Below are 21,445 nucleotides of genomic sequence, written 5' to 3' on the forward strand. Positions count from 1 at the left end.
CTCTAGCTGTGGACAGTGTTTACAACTAGTAGTCTTTGACACAGTTTGGAGCAACTGCTCCTCAGTCACATACATCCGATATCTGTATCCATAACGGAATCTGATTGCTTATGGAGTCTGAAAAACTAAAGCCATCTGATCGTGCTCTGTGTTGGGAACTGGCAAGATGAATTAGTAGAAATGGAGGCGATCCAACTACCATGCAAGGTAGTTTAGGGTTACGACATCACTGATTTTGAGGTAAATCCTTTTTGGTGGAAAATCTTGGTTTCAGAATGGAAGCTGGCTCATACCAAGTGGGGCCCCTTTGCCTCTGTTTATATATCATATGATCCTCACGATCATTTCATCTTCTCCATATGATATGATACAGCGGTGCACATTGAAGCATGGCTGACTGTACAGTTTCATCATTCTTTACCTTATCTCATATTCCTACCTTCAAGCTGCTGAAACTGGATCTCAGAACCTGAATAGACTCCAATACTCCACCTCTTTCCTTTCGGGTGACGCCAATAGGGTGCCGGTCAAATCAATGAGCATGGATTGCTATGGCACAAAAACAAAAAAAAAAAATCTCATATTCTCTACAAAAGCAACACCAAAAAGTCTTTCATGTGACTCCTTCCTGTCATTTCCTGTCTGGGTTTTTGAAATACCTGTGTTGTCTCTCTGACACCTTTTTCCCTTTCTTTGGAAAGAATTTGTTTTGAATACAGATGAAACAGCCTCACAGAAACTGAAGCTGGTTTATATGTGATAATACATTTGTGTAAAATTGTGAAAAGATGTGAAGCTGTTGTGCATCATGGTTGAAACAATAGAGACTCTATGGTGAATTATACAACAGGTTCTGTGAGGCTGTTGGTTGTCGCTCTGTTTCAGGTCTTGGGTGAAATGCTCTTTTCCTCAGCATCCCGTTACGATGCTAACAAGAGCAGCCTTCACCCTCAGCCTTGGCTTGTTGGGCTTTATAATGCAAATATTGTTTGACAGTGCTGAGAAAAAAAAGAAATTTTTAGCAGATTCATCTCAATGACTCACTAAATGTTGCATAAGGCAACATTTATAGTTTTTTGAGAATCTGATACAAACCTAAAATTTCTTTTCTTTTCCTAAATCTTTCTGTGACTTTAAAATTGTGAGTTCCTGGGGAAAACATATTTCCCCTATCATTCACATTTTTATGTTCACTATACTTTTGATGCATTACCACTTAGAAATAGACTGTAACCTAACCATAAATTTCCAAACAAATCTGCTTACCTCCTCCCTGCTCCCTGACTCCTGTCAACTTGACCAATTAGGATGTAGAATATTCCGAGGCTGGCCACACCCCTACTGAGACTGATTATTACTATGAGGAGACGGCCCCAGTGACAGATGGTGAGGTGGTCGGACATGAAGAGATTCCTGCACAGGTAAAACAGAAGAAGCACCAAGCCATGAAACAGATCCCGATGATAAAATAGTCACAGAATATAGGCACATATTAAACACCAAAAAATAGGGGATTCAAGTTTTAAATAGTGAAAAGCCCACAGTGACTGAATATTTAAATCATCACAAGGGCTGTCCTAATAAAACATAGTATACCTGTGTGGTGGTGAGCCCAGTCCATATAGTTTAACCAAGCAGTTCTGTCTTTTTTACATTTTTCTAACCACATATCAGTAGAAGTTGGAACTAATGTGACACGGCATCAATTGTTTGCTTGTATCATCAAATATTCTTATGTGGCTCCCTTTTTCCCCCTAACAGTCTTAGTTTTGATCTCATGTCAAGATCCTCATTGTCCATCGTGGAGTGATCCTGCCATGAGAACAAAAGTCGTGCAAGAAGGGATCTACATAGGAATATCTGATATACATTCTTAACCAAAGGTAGAAGAATATAAAGTATTCTTCCACAAAACGGAACTAAGGAATGCACAATTTGTCGTATCATCACAACACAACTGCAAATGTGCGTTTCACAGTTTGGAATGTGTTCTTACAGTTTGCTTATAATGTCAATATTGTCATTGTCATCATGACCCATTCGTATAGTCTGAAATAGCTGCATCATTTATTATGTTTTCTGATGTTGACATTATGGACTTCACAGTTTTTAAGTGTGAGTTCTACACCATATGTTTTAGGATATATATTATTGTTGTTAAGATTTAAAAAAAAAAAAAATGTTGTTCCTATGCTTAGTACGCAGCAAATAGTTCTGCAGTTGTTTTTAATGTTTTAACTTCTCTGGATGTTCTTTAAAATTCAAATCCACGGTAAGTAATGTAGAAGATAACATAGCATTTGCTTTGCACTGCAGAGTAGCAGCTTGTTTTTAACCAGGTGTGTCATATCGTGCTTGTGTTTTCGATAAAAATGGCTTTCAGCATCAAGCTAAATGCTAGGCAAAGTCATTTTACTGTTGCACACAAGGTTATTAAGGATGTGCTTTGATAGACACACTGTTTAAGCTGCAAAACTAGATGAACTAAGGAATCAGAATCGCAGGGTCCATTGTTGGTTTGAGAAAATGAAAATACAGTAAGAATTTTAGAGCTAACCCCATTAGTCTGTAAGATGTCATTGATCTCTGCCCATTACTGCTTATTTGCAAAAGGTAAGACTGACTTCTTTCCTTATATTTCCTCCTTCTTTTACTTCTCTTTTGCTTCATTCTCTGTGTTATTCAATATATCTATCTATCTATCTATCTATCTATCTATCTATCTATCTATCCCATTGTGGCTCTGTTAAACCCAACCCAGCCTCAGGTGGAACCGGTTTTGGCGGGAGAGGAGGTAGATGCCACCAAGGCAGGTGGTGTGGGCGAGGAGGCCTTCACTGAGGAGTATGTGACTGGGGACGTGGGCCATAGGGAGTACGACTATTCCTACAGGGACTACAATGAGCCCTTAGCGGAGACTGGAGAGATGGATGGCCACATGGGTCCCGCCCTGTCTGCTGTGACAGACGAGGGAGGCGTAAGTAGCTTCACTTCCGAGGCAAAAAGGAAAACATAAAATCGGTTTCAACCTCTGAGCCCATTTGACAAATTGTCACGAGTGTCCTCTGAAGGGATTGATTGAGTTTGCCATCATTCAAAAGCTGCGAGGAAGAGAATCTGTTTTCAGGATTTGGCTTTGGCTCTTGGTAATTTTAGCCACAAAGCCCAATTTCGTCATGACCCAATGCATTGTCTAAAACATCTACGTACCAACCTTTGGAAGTGTCCCCATAGTGACCTTCACTCTAACATACACATGGGATTTGTGTAGGTATAAAGTACTAAAAGACTAAAAAGCACTCCGTTATCTAAATTAAATCTAATATTAAGCTCAATTGGAATCTTGTTTTTTTTCTAAATACCTTCACATGCATAATGATTTGGCATTTGTTGCATGACAATTAAAGAAAATAAACATTAGAGATAAGCTAAGACTATAAGTACAGGTATGTAGGTAAAGAGGTGCCACAAAAATAGGTCATAAACACCACTTACCACAGGAAAAATGAATAATAATTTCACTGTAAAGCCATTGGGGACAAGCTCAAAGATGGATGAGAGAGATTTCAGGGCTACATTCAGAGCAACCCAGCTGTGTTACAAATGTATGTTTGACATATGTAACCTTGGCTATGCTCTCCAAACTCAATCAATCGCAGGGACATATAGTGGCATAACTGAAATTCTGACATCAGCGGTTGAAATTGGTTTTATTGTGCACAGTGCATAGTAAGTGAGACAAGTCTCCAGGACTGATGGCCTGATCACCTCATTGGTGGCCATCATGTCCTGACCTGAGGAACCTGAAACGTCTCATACACTGCAAAATTGGCATTTGAAGGTGCAACAGGATGTGACTGCTGCATCTCCCTACGAGAATGCCAATATTTCAGTGTATGTTTTTTTTATTTAGAGCTGCTAAGTCCAGGCAGTTCTTGTTCACGTGGGCAAGTGATGGATCAACAGTTTGAAGAACCAGGCAATCAGTGGTCACTGGTATTTGACAGAAGGCAAATCAGACTTCATCCGTCTTGATAATGTTCTTTGTGTTTGTTATTAGAAAAAACATTCTTTTTTTGACTGCTCTATTACCTCTTATTCAAATGCATGACTGACATGACTGTGACAGCAATGCCACAGCGATTCTGTGAGTTTTCTGCTCAGAATGGCTGTGAGCATCTAACTCTATGCAGACGATACTGTTGTGTTGGTTACATGTGTTTTTTTTCCCTCAGGCGGCAGTCAGAGCACAGAAAGGAGAGAAAGGGGAGCCTGCTGTCCTCGAGCCTGTGAGTTACTGATTAATGCAGCATTGCCACAGCAGGTGTATTCAGACAACCTCACCTGGTGGCAGAAATGCCAACATGAATCATTTTCCTTGATGGATTTGTCATTGAATAGGGGCCAAGGCTGCTTATTTTTAATTGTGTGCCAAATCTTTCTTAGGGTATGCTAATTGAAGGACCTCCTGGACCTGAGGGCCCTGCTGTGAGTAAATGACACCCACATCATCATATTAAATTTGTCTCCAATTCAAATTTAATTAATATGATAATACATTTAAGGTAGTTTAACCTTTGTTTTTGATTGTTGCTACTTTTAGATGCTTCAATTACATGTTACATGTGGAATTTTATGTTGGTGATGTGGAGAAAATATGTATAGTAAATGCTTCTTCACATTTTTAGGGTCCCTCTGGCCCATCTGGCTCTTCTGGACCTCCTGGCTCCGTCGGTGACCCAGGCGAAAGGGTCAGTATTTCACCAGAATTTCTCAGATATTCTTGCGTGTATATATTCCACAGTTCTGTTCTTGAGAATCAGTCTGTTGATTTGTAGCACTGACGCGATCAGTTGACCCTCCCATCCCCTTTTTCTCCTCCCTGCAGGGACCTCCTGGTAAGGCAGGTCTGGCTGGAGCTGATGGAGTGCCTGGACCTCCTGGAACCTCAGTCATGCTGCCTGTAAGACACTGCTTACTTTGATCATTAGAATAAATAAGTAAATTCCGTCTGATTTGTAAGAAACATGAGTAGTATGTATTTTTCTACAATTTAACTCTGGCCCTTGATAAATGTTTGGTGACAGTACCTGCAGAGCGGCCTCAATATTGGACGTGTTTACAGTGCCTCGCCTCGCCTCATTCACAATATTGTAATGCTGCCTTGTTCACAATATTGGCCACTCAAACCTGAAGGTTCTGTCCTGATCTCATGAATTGATGATTTGTAATGCTTTTAAGTGGTCAAGAACAAGTGTTTCTGTTGCATGATGTTAAATTACATTGATCCATCAACTTTTATCTGACAAAAGTCACCTTGTTGATGTTTGTTTGTTTGTTTGTTTGTTTGTTTGTTTGCAGTTCCGTTTTGGCCAGAGTGGTGGAGACAAAGGCCCGGTGGTGTCGGCGCAGGAAGCCCAGGCAGCAGCCATCCTGTCTCAAGCCAGGGTCAGTCCCCACTTTTACTCTAAGGACATATTTAATTATATCAACTTGCTGGATCATTTACTGATTTGAATATGTTGCCGTTTCTAGATGGCTCTTAAAGGACCTCCTGGCCCAATGGGATTCACTGGACGCCCTGGACCTCATGTGTGTACTTTTTTAAGTTTGTTCCAGATTTTTCTTGCTTCTCTCATTCAACTGCAGTTGAGCCATTTCCAAACAAACACATCCAGTACCATAGTTGGTTATGTTTTTTGTGAGAGGGGCTTTTTGATGACAATCCAACTGTTGCTTTCAGGGAAATCCAGGAAGTTCTGGTTTCAAGGGAGAAGGTGGCGACCCAGGACCTCAGGTAAAAACACCTGACAAATATTCTCATCCCATACTGAAAACTTGAGAAACTGTCCTATTTGTATTTTAAGCCTTCTAATACTAATTCCTTTGTCAGTGTTACATTAATTTTCTCACTTCTACTCATGTGTAGGGCCCAAGGGGAGTGCACGGTGTGATGGGTCCTCCTGGTAAAGCAGGCAGAAGGGTGAGCACGCAACTGAAACGTTTTATCTCAGATGTATCTGTGAGGGCTGTCAAGACAGATGAGCCAGCAGTGTTTTATTGCAAGCGGTGGATAATTGTGTCACTTCCTGTCTCCTGATAGGGTCGTGCCGGTGCTGATGGTGCCAGGGGAATGCCTGGAGAGTCTGGCTCTAAGGTAACACCTCCATGCCACTAGACTATAGAATATTGACTGGTTTTTATGGAACAAAACCCATGAATAATGCAAAAAATAAGACAGCTCACTTAATTGCTTTTCTGAGTGGCTAAATGTTAGACTCACAACAAAGGTTATAACTTTGTGTAACTTTGGAAAGAGGTAAATGTGTGTCATGCGGAACGTGTTGAGCCAGAGTTGATTCCTCCAGAACAGACGAATAAAACTTGAATATTTTTGTGCTTCTCCCAGGGTGACCGTGGCTTCGATGGCCTTCCTGGTTTGCCTGGTGACAAAGGACACAGGGTGAGACAAAGCACTTCTCACAATTATTAAAATATTGTCCAGTAAGATATAATTTTTAGGATCTGATATTTTAAAAATATTTTTTGTTTTTTATTCATTGCTAATATTATCTGTAGTTTTACCACTGGTATACTGATGAATAAATAAGGGATATAAGACAACATGTGCAAAATAAAAATATGAGCTGATTCATTTTATAATAACGTGTAAACTTGAGCTGACAGGTGTCTGTGATTTAGGGGGACACAGGAATATTGGGACCTTCAGGACCTCAGGGAGAGGACGGAGAACGGGTATGACGTCATGAGATGGGATTTTATAATGTCACGTTTCAAACCGTGTCCCATAACCATCTGCATCGTTTAATCATTTCTGTTTCCTATGTTTCCAGGGAGATGACGGAGACATTGGACCCAGAGGTCTCCCAGGCGAACCAGTCAGTGGCTTTTTTTCTGATTACGCAGCAGATTTTAAATGTGCACTTTGCCCTTTGTTAACACATTTTCGCAACATTTTGTGAACGGTCCTTTACTGGTGTTTGGGAGAGACCAGGATGGACAGGATCAGGATGAGGAGAGAGTCAATCACAAGGGCAGTTAGTTGGATGTTTAGGAATTCGAAGCCAGAGAGGCCTTTAAAGGTCTGAGATGCTTTGGAAAGAGGACCGATAGTGAACGTATCCCTTGTTAGATGGAGGCGAATGAACTGAACAGCTGAAAGTACATGAAAATAGTAAAAAGTATAGTAAAAAAAAAAGAACACTCACACACACTGAGTGTTTAATTCTTAGTATTTTATTCTGACTGTTTTTAGCCGAGAACTACCTCAAACGTAAATTTCATAATGCACCCATAATGACAAATAAATAATCTTGAATCTTGAATCTTGACAAAATATATACTGTTTGCTGTCTGCTCTAAACTTGTGCATGTGCGCTGCGTCTGCAGGGACCTCGTGGTTTGCTTGGACCTAAAGGGCCTCCTGGAATCCCTGGACCTTCTGTGAGTCAAAGCCTGACTGCGACTGCACACACACACACAAACACACGCACACACACACACACTGCGGCGCTGTTATTTTTGTGTCGCTGCTGAGTCCATGTGTTACCACAGGACGACCGCAGCCCCTTCCAAAGCAATACATTACGTCTGGAAATATAGGCAGCGACATGTAACCAGTAAACTAAAAATAAAAATCTCATGTCGCACCAATTACCTCAAAACAATTTCAAGACCTGAAATCACCTCCAGCTGACTTTGCCAAGGCCAGTGAGTCCATAGGACACATGGCACGGGGCTTTATTTGGACTGGGACAGTTTGGTGAGGACAGTTGAGTCGAGTGGAGTGAGTTAAGTTGAGTTGAGTGGCCCTGCAGTGTCACAATTGCACTGCTCAGGCATCAGAGGATTCACTGGAGAGCTACCGCTGCTCTGTATGGACAAAACAAGGCTTGGAAACAGTGACTTCAAATTCTTGTTATTAAAACAATCAAAGTAATCTTTTAAGTGAACTTTTGCCTGTAACTGGTTTAAATTTTGTGCACTTTCTTACTTAATATCAATATCCTTCATTAATTTACACCTTATAAAATTCTGCTTGTGCCTGAAGTCTGATGCCTTTCTTGATTGGAGCTGATATACAGAATGATGGAAAATATCAGTGGTGTCTCAAACACTAAATACCACTGCATGGAGTCTATCTTAAAGTGAACGCCAAGCATCAGTTTCTTTAAACGTTTTTTGTTTTCTTATGCAGTATTTATGGCTCTTAGCAAGTACAAGCTGTAGTTTTTCAGTCGTTACATCAGATCAGTCAATGCTTGATAAGCCTCCACCTTCATAAGTTAGTTGTGGCCAGTGAAAGTATGTTGGAACTGTTCAGTTGTAATTGATACAGTCATTTCTCTACATGCTTTTGAGAATCTGATTCTATTTCTATGTTGTTCTCGCCTGTTCTCAGGGTGTGCGAGGAAATGATGGGCCCAACGGTCCCAAGGGAAATCTGGTAGGTGCAACAACTTCCGCATCATGTGACAGTCAACTCATTTCCTGTCAGGAGATAATCTCTGCTCATCACATATTTGATTACATTTGAAAAAATAATTTCTATGTGACCTCGCACGCCTTTTACCTGCGTGTGTTTAGAATTTTTGTACATCATCATCTTATCTTACTTTGTATTTGTGTTTCTCAGGGTCCCCAGGGAGAGCCAGGACCTCCAGGTCAGCAGGGAACCCCAGGAACTCAGGTGAGGACAGTTGGCAGTAACACCTTGCACTGAGGGCGGTGAATCACTGTAATGATAGTTAAAGGAAATTCTGTGTTTTTATATTTTTACATCCAATACTGTGTTTGTTTTATGCAGGGAATGTCAGGACCTCAGGGAGCCATTGGACCTCCTGGAGAGAAAGTAAGTCATTTGTAAAGTATATATATACAGTAAAATACAGTACAATAGAATGGCATATGTAAAGTAATTCTAAAATAATAATCTATGATAATAAAAACGTACAACATTTATAAGACAGATGAAAATTAAAAGAGGGTTGAAACAGTGGCATGGTTGTGATAGGACAAACTTTAAATCATCATTTTTGCCTGTTTTTCTTTAAAAAAAATAAATAAATAATAATAATAATAATAATAAAAAAATCATGCATCACACTGTGTTGAAGAAGCAAATGTCTAAAAGTTGCTGTGTTTAATCAGCTGATCCCTGTACATGAGATAGTTAAATATCATCACTGTTGTATTCATTTACACAAATATAACGTTATAAACTGATCTTTTGTTTTATACTTTCCCACTCAAAAGATGAATTGTGTGATGTCAAGGGATGTTTTAGGATGTCTTCAAGGTTTTTCTTGACATCTTTCTTTCAGTTAGGCCATTAATTGTAAAACTTATGACGCAACATCGCGAGCCAATGAAATTAGCCTGGTATAGAGACTCTAATAAATCTCTGACTGACTGACTCAGTTCACTGATGGCAACACAACCTCATTACTCATCCATCTTTCAGCTCAATAACTGACATGTATTGTATTCCTACAACTTCATGTGGTGTTTTCAGTGCCACAGGTGCAGTTCTGTTGTGGTACTAGTTGGGTTTCAAACCAAATTGATAGCGTTAACCTCTGGAATGACCCACCCTGTTCTCTCCACCAGGGTCCCACAGGAAAACCAGGTCTGCCAGGAATGCCCGGAGCCGACGGCCCTCCCGTACGTTGCTCCCTTTAGATTTTTGCCTTTTTTTGTTTTTTTGTTTTACATAATCATTAAAACTGAGCCAATTTAAATTGAAGAGCAGATACAATATCACTTTTGTAAAAAGTTGACTCTCCTGCCTGCCTCCTCAGGGTCACCCAGGAAAGGAGGGACCTTCTGGAACCAAAGGAAACCACGTGGGTCTCAATCTGAATACAATCACCCCATCATAGCAAAAACCTTTCCAGATAAGAAGAACAGAGTCTGGCTTGTGTTTGTGGAGGAGATTGATTTACCTTTGCGTGTTACATGTTGGGACTTTCTCCTCTGAACTTGTATTTCTTTCTTTGACCTTCTTCAGGGACCCGGCGGTCCGCAGGGATCTATTGGCTACCCTGGTCCTCGTGGTCTTAAGGTCCGTACATTGACCCTTTAAGAGTCACATTAATGAACGCAACTTATTCTGGACTGACACACAGCCGAAATCCCTCGCCTTACACACAAAACGTGTAATCTTGGGTTGCAGGGCGGTCAAGGAATCCGCGGGTTGAAGGGCCACAAGGGTGAGAAGGTAACTCCGTTCCACTCAACACTTCATTGCGCCTCCAAAATATCTCTTCCATCCAAGTTATTCAGGGCCTTTGTTCCGGAGATTGTGTCTTAAATGCAGCATGACGTGGGAAATGCCATTCTGTGTACTGAGCGTTTGCTGTGTGCGCGGCTCTTTGTGTTCGCAGGGAGAGGACGGCTTTCCTGGAATTAAGGGAGATTTTGGTGGCAAGGGCGAGAGGGTAAGATCATTTCTGAAGGAGGAGGATAAACACATGACAGACGTGTCTTATTAACTAATAAATGACTCCTTCATACCACTATTAATCTCTATGACATGATGAATAATAACGCTGATGATGTTGTAATCTGCCTGTCTGCTGGGCTACAGGGTGAGCTTGGAGTGTCAGGCCCCAGAGGAGAGGATGGCCCCGAGGGACCAAAGGGTCGCGTCGGACCCCCTGGTGAGCTCGGACCTATTGGACTAGTAGGAGAGAAGGTAAAGTCTGATTCATGAGAAAAATACTACATGATTATTATTTTTTTCAAAGTAATGTGGGATTGAGGACTGCTACTTCTAGCCTCTATCTCGTATACCATTCACCAAAGATCAAGTTGTTGAACCTCAATGTCTAGATTTCTGCCTTGTCAATGTCTAGATTGACTTTTCACAAACTAGTGAAACCCATTTTGTTTGTTTTTTTGTGTTTATTTAATCAAGAGATGGATAGATAAGTAGTTTATTCATTCCCCTCTGGGGAAATTCAGGTGTCCAGCAGCATACAGTGTGCACCATACACAACCAAGCACTCTTAGTCACCCTACATAATCAAAACCACCATAAAGTAGTAAGAAAGTATACAAATAGTAAATGATTAAATAAAAAAGTTAAAAACTGCTGTCAGTACAGTAAAGTGCTTATTAACAAGATGCATTGTGCAGTCTTATTGCATCAGAACGACAGACCTCCAACTCTCTTTCTCTCAGTTCTGCAGTGCATCGAGAGTACAGGTCATGATGACACTTTCAATGTGTAATTTCAGGGTAAACTGGGTGTCCCCGGACTGCCTGGCTATCCTGGAAGACAAGGACCCAAGGTTAGAGAAGCAAACAAAGGAAAAGGAGTCGTTCAAGGTGACACTGGTCTAAAAGTGATGATTTGTCTTCCAGGGTTCTCTGGGATTCCCAGGATTCCCCGGCTCCAATGGCGAGAAGGGAACTCGGGTGAGTTGGTTGCCCTATGAAACGTTTCACCTCTAAAGCCTGAACTTCTTTCGCTCCTTGTGGTGTAAAATAATAAATATGAAAGGAACCTGCCAAAAAAAAGGCTGTGCCAAGGTCAGGTACATGTACTTGTCTGGTCAGAGGAGAGTAACATGTAAACAGTGACGCTCGGTTCTTCTCCAACTCAGATGTCCATACCTTAAATGTGTGTGTTCAGTTAACTTGACGTGTTTCTTCTTTGAAGGGTCTTTCTGGCAAATCAGGACCCAGGGGACAGAGGGGACCCACGGTGAGTTCAAGAAACTCAGATTATGTTTTTTGCAAATTTCACATTTGCAAATTTGTCCACCAAATCCTTCTTGTCTCTGCAGTTGGTATTTATTTGGCATGCCATAAGAGGCCAGAAGTTGCTTCACACGAGTCTGATGGCTGTTATTTGTTTCACCTTTCCTTACCTTCACTACAGCCCAGTGCTCAAACATCACTTAAATATGAAGCCTTTTCCCCCAATCCTATAAAAACAGTGGTTATTTAGACGGTTGTGCTGGCAAACAAGCATTTACTTTGCTTGATCATAGTAATGTGATGTTTGTACCACTGTATCAGTGACGACCCATGCAAAGTCATGTAAACTTTCATCTCCCACACATATTTTTTAATATTGGTTGCACAGGATAATGTTCAGAGGGGTTGTTGACGCTGCTGAAGGGATGTATGAAGCTAACACTGATGGTCCCACATTCATCTGGGGATGTTTGGATATCCTGACAGCGCCCATTTAATGCAATAAAATGCTGCAGATTTCTTTTGCAAATCTTTCTACACAAGAAGTATTTTAATTCAACTTTTTCTTTTTTTTTTTCTTTTTCTTATTATTCCACCCATCAGGGTCCCAGAGGTCAGAGGGGACCGAGGGGCGCAACCGGAAAAGCTGGAGCCAAGGTGTGTTCAAATTACTGAATTGTTCAAGTCAGTAGTAGGTCAGGAGGTAACGGGTTGCTCAATAACTGAAGGGTTGGTGGTTTGAAACCGGCTCCACCCCAGGCTCTGTGGTAGACATTCAATTCATAGTGCGTGTCCAAACTTTTGGCTGGTTTTGTGCATCATCCTCATAATTCTTTTTTTACAGTACACAATCTCTTGCTTGTTAAGTCTGTTTATTCCTACTTATAAAGTATTTTTCTTACAAGATCAATCCTCATGATGTCAGACAATGTTTTTATATTTATTCTTGTTGTTTAGGGAACGTCAGGAAGCGACGGCCCACATGGACCTCTTGGAGAGAGGGTAAGAGAATTTCACACTGTCTGTCATTCTTTGGCTTTTTAATGCTATTTCTTTAATTACTTTTTATCATTATTATTTCTTTTTCTGAGCTCTAATTGTATGATTTGCTCTTGTCTCACCAGGGACTGCCTGGGCCTCAGGGAGCCAACGGTTTCCCCGGACCTAAAGGACCTCCAGTAAGAGTTTACTCTATGATCACAGTATCCCAGAGATGAGTGTGAACTCGTCTTTTCACGAGGAAATGCTCGTCAGTTTTATTTCAAAGCCTTGTTTCTGATTGTCCATCTTTCCTCTGGTCTCTAGTCTCCCGTAAAGTTGACATTTATCTCATGCTGATGACTTCCTGTTTCTCTAGGGACCTCCTGGAAAGGACGGACTGCCTGGACACCCTGGCCAGAGAGGAGAAGTTGTAAGTTCTCACTTTTGACAAAGTTTGACAGATGACGGAAGCACAGAAATCGAATGGAAGTAGCAGCACTGGGGACAGAGCTCACTCAAAACTGGATAATGATAGATAGATAGATAGATAGATAGATAGATAGATAGATAGATAGATAGATAGATAGATAGATAGATAAAGATAATTTAACAGCAGCCAAAGCATTTATATTTATTATCACTGTTCAGTGTCACGGTCACTTTAGCCATTCTGATGATGCAATGAAAAACATCATAGTGATTCTCCACGATAGATACATGGCTCAGTATTTAGCAGAACTTTAACTGTGATGCTGTGCTCGGCAGGGTTTCCAAGGTAAAATGGGTCCACCTGGGCCTCCTGGAGTGGTTGGACCTCAGGTGAGTTTTCCTCTCGGCACCATCATCCCAACTGGAGAAATCAAACTATCCATGAGGCATTCACTGCATGAGCCGCTGTCTTCTCCCAACACTTCCCAGGGACCCTCAGGAGAGACTGGCCCCATGGGAGAGCGCGGCCACCCTGGACCACCAGGACCCCCTGGAGAGCAGGGACTCTCTGGTCCCTCAGGAAAGGAGGGCACCAAAGGAGACCCGGGACCACCTGGAGGCCCTGGCAAGGATGGACCCCCAGGACTGAGAGGATTCCCAGGAGAGAGAGGACTGCCTGGAACCCCTGTGAGTATCGTACATGAAGGTGCTGTCTTCAAGGACATGCAAATAGTGACAGATGTCAAAAGAAAAACCTCCATACTGACTGTTAAAAATCCATGTTTTGCGAATGGAAATGCCCAATAAGTTGCTTCTCTTTTCAGGGAGGTGGTGGACTGAAGGGAAGCGAAGGACCTGCTGGACCTCCTGGACCTGCTGTAGGTTTATTGTGATGCTTGTTTTTCTTGTTTGTTCAAAACTACCATCCCAATATAATAGTTACATTACAGTTACTTTAAATTTAAGATGCTGTTATAATTATTATATAAATATATATTTATATCAGTCGTCACCCATCTTCATTTTGCAGCCTGTCTTTTTCTTTTCTAGGGCTCTCCTGGTGAAAGAGGACAGTCTGGCACTGCTGGACCTGTCGGACCACCAGGCAGGCCAGGCCCTCAAGGACCCCCGGGACCTTCTGGAGAGAAAGGTGTTCCTGTGAGTTCTCTTCAAGTTTTATCTTCTTCTCCATAACTAAAAATCAACTCTGTCCATGGACGCTGATCAGCTCCTGTCTGTCTCTCATTTCTTGTGTTTCTCAAACGAAGGGAGAGAAAGGCCCCATTGGTCCTGCAGGTCGTGATGGAGTGCAGGGCCCTGTGGGTCTGCCTGGCCCCGCTGGATCTCCTGGAGTACCAGGAGAAGACGGAGACAAGGTCAATGTCTAGAGAAATCTCTGTTTAGCATTTGTTCCATCATTAATGGCCTTGAACGATGAATCATAAAGTCCAGTATGTTCACTTGTGTCAGCTGAGTTCCCTATAAGAGATGAAATGATCTTCAAATCCAGCTCTCATCCTTCCTAATACTTGATCCTTTGTTGTGGATGCAGGGTGAGGTTGGAGAGCACGGCCAGAAGGGCGGCAAGGGAGCTAAAGGAGAGCATGTAAGTCAGACTGGCAGCTGGCAGCTTACATGATACCAAACGGTCCAAGGTGACTGTTCTTGTCGGTGCTGATCCGGTTTTTGTATCCGTGTTGTTGCGACTAGGGTCCTCCTGGTCCACCTGGACCAATGGGTCCTGTTGGTCAGCCTGGCGCTGCTGTAAGTATGACATTCATGTTGGAGTGTGACAGTTTGCAGCAACACTTTTTTGCGTTTTGAACAAAAAAAAACTTGTCTACGAAAAGCTGCGACTATGCAACATAAAAAGGTAAACATTTTGTGGTGCAGGGTGCTGACGGAGAGCTTGGACCGAGAGGACAACAGGGTCATTTTGGATCAAAAGGTGATGAAGGATCCAGAGGATTCCCCGGAGCGCCTGGTCCTATTGGACTTCAGGTAAAATCATCGTAACCCCAACCTTTATTCAAATTATTTTTATTTTCTTGAACTTGATCAATCACAAAGGAAAATGAAATAACATTTTCAAACGTTAAAGAGAAGCAGAAAGTAACTAAATCCTAAAGTGTATAAAGAAATTACTTATCAATACTCCGACATTTTTGAGAGTTTTTGCAGACCATTAATTTTAATTTTAGACTATAGAAATATGCAGCAGTTTGTTGTGGCATGTTGCTGAGTCCTAATCATTTGTAATACATTTTATTGCTCCCTTGCAGGGATTGCCAGGACCACCAGGTGAAAAGGGAGAGACAGGAGATGTTGGACCTCTGGTGGGTTTTTAGAAGTTCACAGCATGGATGATTTTCCCTCGGAGGACTTGTCTTCCTCAGTTTGAGTATTGAAAATATGATAAAGGCCAGACACTGTGTGTTTCCAGGGTCCCCCAGGACCTCCAGGACCTCGTGGCCCTGCAGGACCGAACGGCGCTGATGTGAGTCTTGACACGTGTTGAAATGAATGAACCACCAAGAGAAGCAATTGTTGAGTTTTACTCCACTTCTGTAATGATATTTGTCAACAGTGGCGCCATAACCCAGAATATTTTGAAAACTGCAGGTTTTACAAAAAGTTTATTTGCAGAAGTTAAAATATTCACAACTACTAAGTTAATAAATTTCAGTTATTATTAAAGGGAATGACGCTAAAATAAAATGCAATAAGAATATTGTGAGTGAAAATGTCTCTTCCGTTTAAATTATGAGTTTAAGATATATAACTGCAATGGGTAATGATGTGTAATGTAACTATTATCTAATATAATCCCTGTCGAATGAAAGTTACACACACACACACACACACACACAATAGATACACTTTTGATGACTGTTAGGGAGGCAGATATAATAAATGAATAATTAATCACTTCAATATGAATGTCTGCTTTATTTTTTGTGTGTTTGTGCTTTTACAGGGTCCTCAAGGTCCTCCTGGTGGTTTGGGTAATCCTGGATCTATTGGAGAGAAAGTGAGTTCATAGAAAATTTGACACAAACTTTGACTGTAGTATGAAGGTCCTGGAGAATCCAGGCATCAGCATCTGAAGACCAACAGTTTGGTTTGATGTGTAAAACCAGCGTGAAGCTGGACAGTGTGTCTCTCTACGGCCGCTGAGTGAAGGTTAACTAGTGACGGAAACTAGGTGTCAGGATGAGAGCCAGCAGATTGGAACAGCCGCTCACCTTCATATCTTCTCCACAGGGAGAACCTGGTGAGTCGGGACCCCCTGGAATCGGCGGAGAGCCCGGCAAGAAGGTGAGTAACCACACTGCCAGAGATGAATTCCTCTACTGCGTGGTCCACGACACGGATGGATGAACTGGTGTCGCTGGCAGGGTCCTCGAGGAGAACGCGGCGAGAAGGGAGAGGCGGGACAACCTGGAACATCTGGACCAGCTGGAGGACGAGGACGACCCGGAGACGACGGACCCAAAGGAAACCCTGTATGACGCTGACACGCAGCAACTTTTTTACAATCCTCATCCACTTGAGATTTATGGTTGACATTGTGGATAACGTTTTGTCTTTGTGTCGGACTCTGTAGGGTCCAGTTGGTTTCCCTGGAGATCCTGGTCCTCCTGGTGAGGTTGGACCCAGAGTGAGTACCTTTCCTTTCACTATTGCATCCTGTTTGACTTAAAGGCCTTGGCTGACTGGTGTTGTTCTTTTGCTTGCGTTAAAAAAAGAAACACCTTTGTGATGTCACAAAGGGACTGTTTGAGCCTTACCACGACCACCTCTTAACCTTTAAGACAACCTCACAGTCACCATGTTTCTCTCCCCTAATGACACAAAAATAAGCAGAAGGTAAAACAAGCATCACTTTGTGACAAAATCAGTCATTTAAAACAGTAACATTAATGATCATAATTTTGTATTTTAAATTCTGTTTTTAATTTAAAATGTTTTCTCATTTAAAATTAAAATCAAAAGGGCAAGGTTCTTTTACATTAGTCTACATAAAAAAAAAATTTTTTAGCATTTGTAAGCATTGGAAATCATGGATCATGCTGATAACGGATATAAATCCTCTGTTGTTCAGGGTCAAGATGGCGCCAAGGGAGAGAGAGGAGAAGATGGTGAACAAGGAGAATCTGTAAGTCAAAACACTCAAATCATGCAAATAGAGAAAGACAAGTGTCTTCAGAAGCCCTCAGGTTGATTGCTCTTCCTGCCCTCCACTGCAGGGCTCCCCTGGACCTCCTGGGGAGAACGGACCTCTCGGACCCCCAGGAAAGAGGGTAAGTTCATGTTAAAAAGGTCACGTGTAAGTCTTACATGTGTTCTGTTATGTAATTACACATTGATATTATCCAATCTAACAGGAAACTATTATGTATTTATTTATAATAAAAACCTGAGTAGTCAAGTCAAGTTTATGGCATCATGACAACAAACTTGACATTGTACTCTTATTTCTTTGCATGAAGTAAAGATATTTGTTGGTTTGGTGTCTACACTAATGTTGGAATCATGGTCATCTCTGTTTCATATAAGCAGTCGTTCAGTTAAATGTGCAATTTGTGCGTCAGTCAACAGCAGGAAGAGTGAATGAATGTGTCTTTAATGTCAAGGATGTTCCTCCTGTCAACATCTTCCACCCTCACCTTGTTCTTATCTCCAGGGTCCTGCTGGAACTAGAGGCCCAGAGGGACGTCAGGGAGAGAAAGGAACCAAAGTCAGTACCACAGTTTCTTCTAAAGCCCTTTTATTCTGGCTTTTAACTGTGTTTGAATTCAGCAGATTAATCTCCCCCTGCTGTCTTTGTCTTTAATCTCATCATTTCCATTGACAGGGAGATTCAGGTGCTGTCGGCCCTCCAGGAAAAACTGGCCCAGTTGGCCCCCAGGGAGTCCCAGGAAAGCCCGGAACTGAAGGTCTCCGAGGACTTCCGGGATCAGTGGTCAGTCACTGGATTGATTTGATTCCATTTAGTCCAAATAGTCAAAAACATGACAATCGACAAACAAATCAAATCATCACGGTTCTGTTATTTCTTGTGTGACCCTGAATCAATACCTGTCTTATTCAGGGTGAGCAAGGATCACCAGGATCCGCTGGCCAGAAAGGACCTCCTGGACCTATTGTAAGTGTGTGTGTGTATGTGTGCGTGTGTGTGTGTGCGTGTGTGTGTGTTACATACACTGATGCATCTTTCATCACCGTCTCACTCGTCGTCTTCTCCTGGTTATCATCACCTCCTGTAGGGACCCTCTGGTCTGCCTGGTTTGCGTGGAGACCCCGGTTCCAAGGGAGAGAAGGGACATCCGGGTCTCATTGGTCTGATCGGACCTCCAGGAGAGCAGGGAGAGAAGGGAGACAGAGGTCTGTCGGGCCCTCAGGGATCCTCAGGATCAAAGGGAGAGACGGTGAGTTTGTAAAACAACCACAATCATGGTGCTTCAGGCAATCGTCCTCTGACTCCCGACCTGTCTGAGACCTGTTTGCTGTCTTCCAGGGAATGTCTGGAGGTACGGGACCACTTGGTCCAGCTGGTCCTCCTGGCCTGCCCGTGAGTTCTGTTCTGTCTGAGTGGTTTCTCCCGGTTCAACTGTAGAAGATGTTCAGTTGTGAAGGAGAATAAAACACGTTAATACACCAGAATAAGATGTTCAGCATAATAAAGCAGTGTCTCCCATCATAACAGGGTCCTCAAGGTATTAAAGGCGCTAAAGGTTCTAGTGTGAGTACACTTTGACGGCTCTTCAATGAAACTGGTGCTATGAATGACTTTGAGCTGATTTATTGAGATGCTTGTGGTGCTGTTAACAGGGAGGATCTGGTCCCAAGGGAGAGAAGGGAGTTCCTGGACCCCCCGGACCTCCTGTAAGTAGTTTTTTCACTTACTCAGCGCCTTGGTGCCATTTCATAGGAATGTCCGATAATATCGGCACGATATAAGTGTTTTTTTGTAATATCGTATTGTGGGGGTGCAGGTTTTGTTTTCGCTCATGTTTAGCAATGGGCAAATGACTTTTGTTCCCTTTGTGTGCAATTTACCTCATTCCCATTCCATTTCATTCCATTCCCATTCCATAAGACAAAATGTTAAAAATAAATATTGCACTTTTCTATAACTTAAGTTGAAATGGTGTTCTTATTTTCTACAATGTTAATTTGTGGAATGCATCTAGTTAGGCATCACAATAAAAGTAGGTCATTAGTTTTGGGGAGCAACACCTGCACATATGGGTTTCGGTTGTTATTGGAATGAACAATATCGGACATCCCGACCACTTTATCAACTGAGACGCACCAAACCTGTTCCTCAGGGCCCCCCGGGCGAAGTCATTCAGCCGCTGCCCATCCAGAGAAGCCCCAAGTCCAAGCGCTCCATCGACGCCAGCCAGCTGCTGCCGGAGAACGACCCCGACATGCCCGCCTCCGACGCCACCGGCGCAGAGTTCATGATGGGCGGCGAAGGCATGGAGGAAATCTTCGGCTCCCTCAACTCGCTCCGACAGGAGATCGACAACATGCGATTCCCCCTGGGCACCCAGGACAGCCCTGCACGCACCTGCCAAGACCTGCACCTGAGCCAGCCAGACCTCAAAGACGGTAAGAAACATGGAAATGATGACGGAGAGCAACTTCACACTTTCATATCCCTGCGCAGTTCCCAGGTTGATGGGTTTGTTTTTCACCGTCCCTGTTCTCTCTGACACCCTCGGCAGGAGAGTACTGGATCGACCCCAACCAGGGCTGCTCCAGAGACTCCTTCAAGGTCTTCTGCAACTTCACTAATGGAGCAGAGACGTGTCTGTACCCCAGCAAGACCATCAGCACGGTCAGTCCACTGGATCAGCTGCACTGTTCAACCCCAGGCCACGTCCGTCTGGACTCGGCTTGAACATTTGGATGGAGGAATGTAATTTCATCACATCCATCATTAGTTGTCTAGATAAATATTAGTTCATAATACACCTATCACTCTAATCTGCACACCTGCGAGAACTCTGATATTGTTTTTTGAAGACATTTTTTCAATGGCAAATGATGCACTAATGGTTTAGTAAACATTGCGTATCCCCGCCTCTGCACAATTTGACTGTCTTTTGCACATCTGCTTTGGTGGTTTGTTGTACATAGATTGATTTGAGTGTTTTTGTAACTACTGTAACTACTGTATACTGTAGTTTATTTTTGTAATTTTTTAAGTGCTGCAACAGTGGAGTTTCCCAATTTGGGATCAATACTATCTGTCTGTCTGTCTGTCTGTCTGTCTGTCTGTCTATCTATCTATCTATCTATCTATCTATCTATCTGTCTGTCTGTCTGTCTGTCTGTCTGTCTATCTATCTATCTATCTATCTATCTATCTGTCTGTCTGTCTGTCTGTCTGTCTGTCCGTCTGTCTGTCCATCTATCTATCCATCTATCTATCTATCTATCTATCTATCTATCTATCTATCTGTCTGTCTGTCTGTCTGTCTGTCTGTCTGTCTGTCCGTCTGTCTGTCCATCTATCTATCTATCTATCTATCTATCTATCTATCTATCTGTCTGTCTGTCTGTCTGTCTGTCTGTCTGTCTGTCCATCTATCTATCTATCTATCTATCTATCTATCTATCTATCTGTCTGTCTGTCTGTCTGTCTGTCTAAAGATCAGTGGTCACTGAACTGTGTTCCACGTGTGTCATGACTTGGATCGGCCAGTGCCATTTTATTTCAGTAACTGTGTTCAAACTCTGTCTTGTTTCAGGTGAAGATGGGCTCGTGGAACAAAGAGACTCCAGGATCTTGGTACAGCCAGTTCACCTCTGGCAGTAAGGTGAGTAACTCACTCCGACTCACTACTCATCCACTTCCAGTGTAGTCCTGACTTCTTAGCGACCGGCCTCTATTTCATTTCTGCCGCTGCTCTTTTTTTTTCCCAATTGCTAAAAATAATGCAAAATTCACCCAATGGATTCTCGCTTCTCTCGACCCACCGCCCCCTCCCCTCCTCCACCACCAGTTCTCCTACGTCGACTCCAACGGCGAGCCAGTGGGCGTGGTCCAGCAGGGCTTCCTGCGCCTGCTGAGCGTCCAGGCCCGCCAGAGCGTGACGTACCACTGCCACCGCTCAGTGGCGTGGGCCGAGCGCAGCGCCAAGAACAGCCACGGCCGGGCCCTGCACTTCAGAGGGGCCAACGACGAGGACCTGAGCTACGAGACCAGCCCCTACATCAAGGCCTTGGTTGACGGCTGCTCTGTGAGTTCCAACCACTGACTCTATCTGAAGATGTGAATTATTAGCATAGT

General features: G+C 42.7%; 1 protein-coding gene across 6 annotated transcripts in view; it reads left to right on the plus strand.

Annotated features, from left to right (window-relative positions):
- Nucleotides 1–21,445, plus strand: part of col11a2 (collagen, type XI, alpha 2) — a 43,089-nt gene that overhangs the window by 19,052 nt on the left and 2,592 nt on the right. For 2 of the 6 annotated variants that reach the window (XM_076011192.1, XM_076011196.1), the window contains 58 exons: nucleotides 1,308–1,421; nucleotides 2,762–2,977; nucleotides 4,236–4,289; nucleotides 4,447–4,488; nucleotides 4,689–4,751; nucleotides 4,889–4,963; nucleotides 5,362–5,448; nucleotides 5,536–5,592; nucleotides 5,744–5,797; nucleotides 5,930–5,983; nucleotides 6,104–6,157; nucleotides 6,410–6,463; nucleotides 6,703–6,756; nucleotides 6,855–6,899; nucleotides 7,411–7,464; nucleotides 8,423–8,467; nucleotides 8,657–8,710; nucleotides 8,828–8,872; nucleotides 9,631–9,684; nucleotides 9,822–9,866; nucleotides 10,031–10,084; nucleotides 10,196–10,240; nucleotides 10,407–10,460; nucleotides 10,610–10,717; nucleotides 11,262–11,315; nucleotides 11,389–11,442; nucleotides 11,687–11,731; nucleotides 12,331–12,384; nucleotides 12,685–12,729; nucleotides 12,852–12,905; nucleotides 13,085–13,138; nucleotides 13,474–13,527; nucleotides 13,627–13,824; nucleotides 13,962–14,015; nucleotides 14,188–14,295; nucleotides 14,406–14,513; nucleotides 14,690–14,743; nucleotides 14,848–14,901; nucleotides 15,031–15,138; nucleotides 15,420–15,473; nucleotides 15,581–15,634; nucleotides 16,115–16,168; nucleotides 16,402–16,455; nucleotides 16,536–16,643; nucleotides 16,745–16,798; nucleotides 17,243–17,296; nucleotides 17,388–17,441; nucleotides 17,825–17,878; nucleotides 17,996–18,103; nucleotides 18,233–18,286; nucleotides 18,408–18,569; nucleotides 18,659–18,712; nucleotides 18,848–18,883; nucleotides 18,973–19,026; nucleotides 19,473–19,758; nucleotides 19,875–19,987; nucleotides 20,904–20,972; nucleotides 21,159–21,395. In XM_076011192.1, coding sequence (XP_075867307.1) covers nucleotides 1,308–1,421; nucleotides 2,762–2,977; nucleotides 4,236–4,289; nucleotides 4,447–4,488; nucleotides 4,689–4,751; nucleotides 4,889–4,963; nucleotides 5,362–5,448; nucleotides 5,536–5,592; nucleotides 5,744–5,797; nucleotides 5,930–5,983; nucleotides 6,104–6,157; nucleotides 6,410–6,463; nucleotides 6,703–6,756; nucleotides 6,855–6,899; nucleotides 7,411–7,464; nucleotides 8,423–8,467; nucleotides 8,657–8,710; nucleotides 8,828–8,872; nucleotides 9,631–9,684; nucleotides 9,822–9,866; nucleotides 10,031–10,084; nucleotides 10,196–10,240; nucleotides 10,407–10,460; nucleotides 10,610–10,717; nucleotides 11,262–11,315; nucleotides 11,389–11,442; nucleotides 11,687–11,731; nucleotides 12,331–12,384; nucleotides 12,685–12,729; nucleotides 12,852–12,905; nucleotides 13,085–13,138; nucleotides 13,474–13,527; nucleotides 13,627–13,824; nucleotides 13,962–14,015; nucleotides 14,188–14,295; nucleotides 14,406–14,513; nucleotides 14,690–14,743; nucleotides 14,848–14,901; nucleotides 15,031–15,138; nucleotides 15,420–15,473; nucleotides 15,581–15,634; nucleotides 16,115–16,168; nucleotides 16,402–16,455; nucleotides 16,536–16,643; nucleotides 16,745–16,798; nucleotides 17,243–17,296; nucleotides 17,388–17,441; nucleotides 17,825–17,878; nucleotides 17,996–18,103; nucleotides 18,233–18,286; nucleotides 18,408–18,569; nucleotides 18,659–18,712; nucleotides 18,848–18,883; nucleotides 18,973–19,026; nucleotides 19,473–19,758; nucleotides 19,875–19,987; nucleotides 20,904–20,972; nucleotides 21,159–21,395 — 4,392 coding nt within the window. The remainder of the gene's footprint in view (nucleotides 1–1,307; nucleotides 1,422–2,761; nucleotides 2,978–4,235; nucleotides 4,290–4,446; nucleotides 4,489–4,688; nucleotides 4,752–4,888; nucleotides 4,964–5,361; nucleotides 5,449–5,535; nucleotides 5,593–5,743; nucleotides 5,798–5,929; nucleotides 5,984–6,103; nucleotides 6,158–6,409; nucleotides 6,464–6,702; nucleotides 6,757–6,854; nucleotides 6,900–7,410; nucleotides 7,465–8,422; nucleotides 8,468–8,656; nucleotides 8,711–8,827; nucleotides 8,873–9,630; nucleotides 9,685–9,821; nucleotides 9,867–10,030; nucleotides 10,085–10,195; nucleotides 10,241–10,406; nucleotides 10,461–10,609; nucleotides 10,718–11,261; nucleotides 11,316–11,388; nucleotides 11,443–11,686; nucleotides 11,732–12,330; nucleotides 12,385–12,684; nucleotides 12,730–12,851; nucleotides 12,906–13,084; nucleotides 13,139–13,473; nucleotides 13,528–13,626; nucleotides 13,825–13,961; nucleotides 14,016–14,187; nucleotides 14,296–14,405; nucleotides 14,514–14,689; nucleotides 14,744–14,847; nucleotides 14,902–15,030; nucleotides 15,139–15,419; nucleotides 15,474–15,580; nucleotides 15,635–16,114; nucleotides 16,169–16,401; nucleotides 16,456–16,535; nucleotides 16,644–16,744; nucleotides 16,799–17,242; nucleotides 17,297–17,387; nucleotides 17,442–17,824; nucleotides 17,879–17,995; nucleotides 18,104–18,232; nucleotides 18,287–18,407; nucleotides 18,570–18,658; nucleotides 18,713–18,847; nucleotides 18,884–18,972; nucleotides 19,027–19,472; nucleotides 19,759–19,874; nucleotides 19,988–20,903; nucleotides 20,973–21,158; nucleotides 21,396–21,445) is intronic. The other 4 variants (XM_076011193.1, XM_076011197.1, XM_076011194.1 and 1 more) reach the window with 2 other exon arrangements.

Source organism: Nelusetta ayraudi, unplaced genomic scaffold, assembly GCF_046127955.1.
Source record: "Nelusetta ayraudi isolate G7.1 ecotype Tasmania unplaced genomic scaffold, CSIRO-AGI_Nayr_v1 ptg000135l, whole genome shotgun sequence".
Lineage (NCBI taxonomy): Eukaryota > Metazoa > Chordata > Actinopteri > Tetraodontiformes > Monacanthidae > Nelusetta > Nelusetta ayraudi.